Genomic DNA, 4277 nt, shown 5'->3' on the forward strand with positions numbered 1-4277 from the left:
AGAACTGTTAAAGAATTAAGAGGTAATACCTTAATGGATCAAGTAAGATCCACCACCATCGTTACTGTAAGAGGGGAATGAAGTAGCAGAACTAGAAATACAAACTGGAACAATCATTCAAGAACAAAAAGTAAATTCAGATTTAGGTCAAAAAAGCAAAAGTTAACAAATTCGAAAATGATTGACGGGTAATAGAGATTAAGATACTCTTATTATAAATCTAAAGTTTGATTTGTAATCAAAAAAGTGCATCGAAAGATCGATCAAATCTCAGTTACGAATCAAAATAAAAGTAGCAGAAATTACCTATTTATTTCGATTTGATGGTAGATCATATGATTTAATCATTGGCTATTCTTCTTCTGGAACCTACAAATCAACACTTATTGATTAATTTATTCGGTTTTTGTAGATTTCACAAACTAATTGATTGTTGATCTGTTTCGATTGAAACTTTTCTCTGAAATTTCTTTGAAGATTTTCTCTCAAAAGTACAATTCAGGTGAGATGGTAACAGATCTAACTCTGATTATGATTTCAATAGCAGATTTAAGATGAAATCAAACTATTAGGGTTTTCCAAATAATTTTTCTGAATATAAAAATTCGAAATCAAAAAATTAAATCTACCGATTGAATGAATAAACTTATCTGATCAAGTTTTTTGTAGATGAATCTTCAGATTTATTTGGCTGATGATGATTATCACTTCTTTTCCATTGATTTCACTAAATCTCCCTAAAACAAATGATGTTGATGTTGAATTTAGGTTTAGATATCAGGATCATTGTTTGTAAACCTTAGATTTAGGTTTTGAAATATGTTTTCACTACAAAATCGATTAGAAACTGCGTATTCTCCGTCCTGTTTCTTTAGCCGAGAGAGAATACAAAAGCAAATGAGAGAGAGAGAGAGTGAAAAAGAAAATGAAAATGAAACTGAAATCTATAACTAGTTTTGTTAGGTATAAATACTAAAGGGCAGTCTTGGTATTTATTATTTTCCGATGACGTCTGCTTCCGGTAAAATTTCAAAATCTGACCCTAGAATTGAAAGTGTTGGGTTTAGAAATATTAAAATGTGAAAGAATGGAATTGATAGTGAAGAATCTATTTTGTGGGGTTTCTATATGTTGAACCCATGCAATAGGGGTTATATTAGTTTTAACTTGGAATCCCACTAAAGCTGAGCTGCTACATCAACATTAATCCTACCAAAATCCAACTCAAAATCCAACTCCTTGGGACTTCTACTTATTCTATGGAGCAGAAGAAAACCCAAATAGCGGTCCATAGAGTTGCTAGATATTATCACTCCACTCTCCATTAACCGCACAGACCTTAATTTGGGCGAGAAACATTATGCATTCCCTCTTCTCCCCCTCGTCTCTTCTCGTTCCACCTTCCTCCATCCATCCCTCTCTTACTTGTCTTTACAATCACCAGCACCATCGTGTTCATCTCTCATCTCGATTTCAGTCACTTCCTTCCCTTAAATGTTCTTCTGAGTCAAATGAAGGAACAGTCGCAGTTTTAAACATTGAAAACATAGTTGAAAAAGACTGGTCTTTTCTTGATATAGACAACTTAAACTCTCTTGAAGAACAAACTCACAAGTCAAATCGAATAATTTCAGCTGCTGATATTAAAGATACTTCTAGGGTTTTAGTATCAATTGGTACGGAAGATTTCGTTGACAGATTAGTTGAATCTTCACCATGCCAACTTCTGTTAGTTGTTCATGATTCTCTTTTTTCTTTAGCTATGATTAAAGAAAAGTATGATAATGTTAAGTGTTGGCAAGGAGAGATTATTTATGTTCCTGATAAATGGGTTCCATTTGATGTTGTTTTTTTGACTTGTCTTCCTGCTGTGCCTTTTCAACTCAATCAAATCTTTGGAGCTCTTGCTGAACGTTGTTTACCTGGTATTTTCCCAAACTTCTGTGATTTTTAATATTGTGTTCTCTGAACTGCTTTCTCGTTCTCTGAATTGCTTTCTTATCCAATTAATATTATCTTAAAAACCCTGAAAAAAAACCCTTAAAACCATAGTTATTGCTTATGTTTCTAATTACTTTTTATATCCCCGAAAGCAGTCTCCACTTTTGGATTACCGTACCACTTTTTTGTTGTTGTTGTTGGATACTTGGGTTCCCCGGATACTTCAGCCAACAGCTTGTGTCTGGTATCAGACTCTCTCGGATAGACCAGCTCATGTGTCCTTCACTTACTTGATACTGACAGAACACGTTTTCTAACTAGAATAGACGAGCAACATTGTGGTTGTTCTGGGAAGGCTCTACAAAAGGGTTAGGGAAACTGTAGCTGGAAATTGTTCAGTTGGTATCTTCATTTGTTTGGATGGAGCATCTGCGGCCTTGTAAACATTGATCACGGGTTAGATATGGTTAATGGTTGTTGGCAACAAAAGACGCGCATTAGGATTGAGTAGAACAAACTTAATTCCATTACTGAAATCAGTGTACATTGTCTGTCTGTTGCTAATTTGGAATGTGTATGCTTCAAATATGATTTTGATTTTAAGAAGTAAAGATGGTAGGATGTCTGAATTTGTTTCAGACTTCATTTGGTGAAGATCATTTGAACCAAGTCCCAACTGTGTCCGTATTAAGTCTGGATGTATACTTCACTTAACTAAATAAGTGAGCCTGTTTTATGGATAACATTTGTTCTGTTAGCTTAGACGTAATACAAAATAAGCTGGTACAAAATGTTAATTAAATAGTTTTTCTTTGATGGTGGAAAAACCTTACTGTAGATCTTATAATTGTCGAGATCAATCTCTAAGCGCATATGCAATATTCATCTTAATATGCAGTAGAGTTTGTCCTTGAAGCTGAACTCTGCAAACGCCATGGCATGGGCTATGAAAATTTGTCTCCACAATTCCCTTTAAATGGTTACCAATACCAACCATACATGGCGTTTTGTGTGAGTCTACAGAATTTAAAGTCAACAAAGTATCATTGATACTGAAAATTATCCACTTATAAAATACTAATGGCACTGCAAGTTTACAGGCCAAAGCACAAAGCACTTTGTGCAATCTAATTCATTTTCATTTAATTTTGCTCACTATTGTTTGGTTCCATTCCGTGATCTATTTTTACAAAATGCTGTTACCTAGAAAAGCAAAACAGATGCCATTTTCCTCTACTGACATGAATTAAGATCAAATTCAAGCTGTGCTGATCGATTGGAATGGGATTATCGTTGTATATGTAGGTGCAAAAGTTATCATCAGCCATACACAAGGGAGGGGAGTCGTGGAGCAGCAAAGAAAAGCATTTCCTGATGTTGTAACCTCAGACTTGCCTGATAAGCCTACATTAGAGAAGGTAGCATCAGATAATTATTTTTACCTAACTGAGTTTTTAGATGAGCCTGGTTTCTACCTTGCGGTTCTGAAATTCTGCAGTAAAGGACTCCCAACTAGATAGTGTGGCAACTGGCAGTTGTGTTGTAAGAAATGAGATTGAGTGAGATGGTACTGCTGTAGTGGATTTCACCCCGAGAAAGGACGGAAAAATGGAGTTGTTTTTGCGTACGACATTTTCCATTACTCATTTACTGATTTGTAAAACGGTCTGACCTTCAAGACATGCCTTTATCAGAGTACAAAAAGGTTTGGTTGATGTTGGACTTTTTGTGTTTGGGCAATAAATCTCCATTAACTTAAGATAATCCTTGTTTAAGTTATGTTAAGTCGGATTAGTAGTAATCTGCATTAAGTTTTGTTTATGGCATGTTTATGGTTTGATCATGTGCTGAAGTCTTGCTTAAGGTTAATCCTAGATAAGGTTGAACCTAGCATGGCTCTTGTTCTATGAGCTGTCCAATGTAATCAACTCATGATGGAAGGTTGGAGTGACATGTAGCAAGCATGACTATGACTCACTTCTAGCCTCATATGGTTTTATAAAAAGAAGAATCCCTTTTCACCCATCAGTAGATAATGTGAGGAAAGAAAAGTTGATAATAAGTCATGAAGATTAAGTGTCTTGTGTGTTCTTTATTTCCTTGTTCTCAACTTGTTTAAGTATGAACTATATGGTGCTGGTTTCATATGTTGTTGAGTATGATAGTACTAGGTTTAGGGTCTGATTTCAGCATGTAGTTAGCTTTATATGATGATAAGATCATCTTCTAAAATTTGACTTCAAAACAGTACACAACAACCCATGCAGCTGTGAATGAACCATTGTAGTAATAAACAACAAGTAACAAACATCCGATGCATTATAGGTAACAGAGTT

General features: G+C 34.9%; 1 protein-coding gene across 1 annotated transcript; it reads left to right on the forward strand.

Moving 5' to 3' along the window:
• Positions 1–1228: 1228 nt before the first annotated feature.
• Positions 1229–3848, forward strand: LOC113309348. Its single transcript, XM_026557768.1, has 2 exons — positions 1229–1925; positions 3247–3848. Exons 1-2 carry the CDS (start codon positions 1361–1363, stop codon positions 3459–3461), a joined length of 780 nt encoding a protein of 259 aa, XP_026413553.1. The 5' UTR covers positions 1229–1360; the 3' UTR covers positions 3462–3848.
• The last annotated feature ends 429 nt before the right edge of the window (positions 3849–4277 follow it).

The sequence above is a fragment of the Papaver somniferum genome, chromosome 1 (genome assembly GCF_003573695.1).
Source record: "Papaver somniferum cultivar HN1 chromosome 1, ASM357369v1, whole genome shotgun sequence".
NCBI classification, from domain to species: Eukaryota; Viridiplantae; Streptophyta; class Magnoliopsida; order Ranunculales; family Papaveraceae; genus Papaver; species Papaver somniferum.

Bases quoted from the DNA above. Each gene is read 5' to 3' on its own strand.
- LOC113309348 (XM_026557768.1), top strand. From the start codon at position 1,361: ATGCATTCCCTCTTCTCCCCCTCGTCTCTTCTCGTTCCACCTTCCTCC. The intron at 1,926-3,246 runs GTATTTTCCCAA...TTGTATATGTAG, and splicing joins TGCTGAACGTTGTTTACCTG to GTGCAAAAGTTATCATCAGC.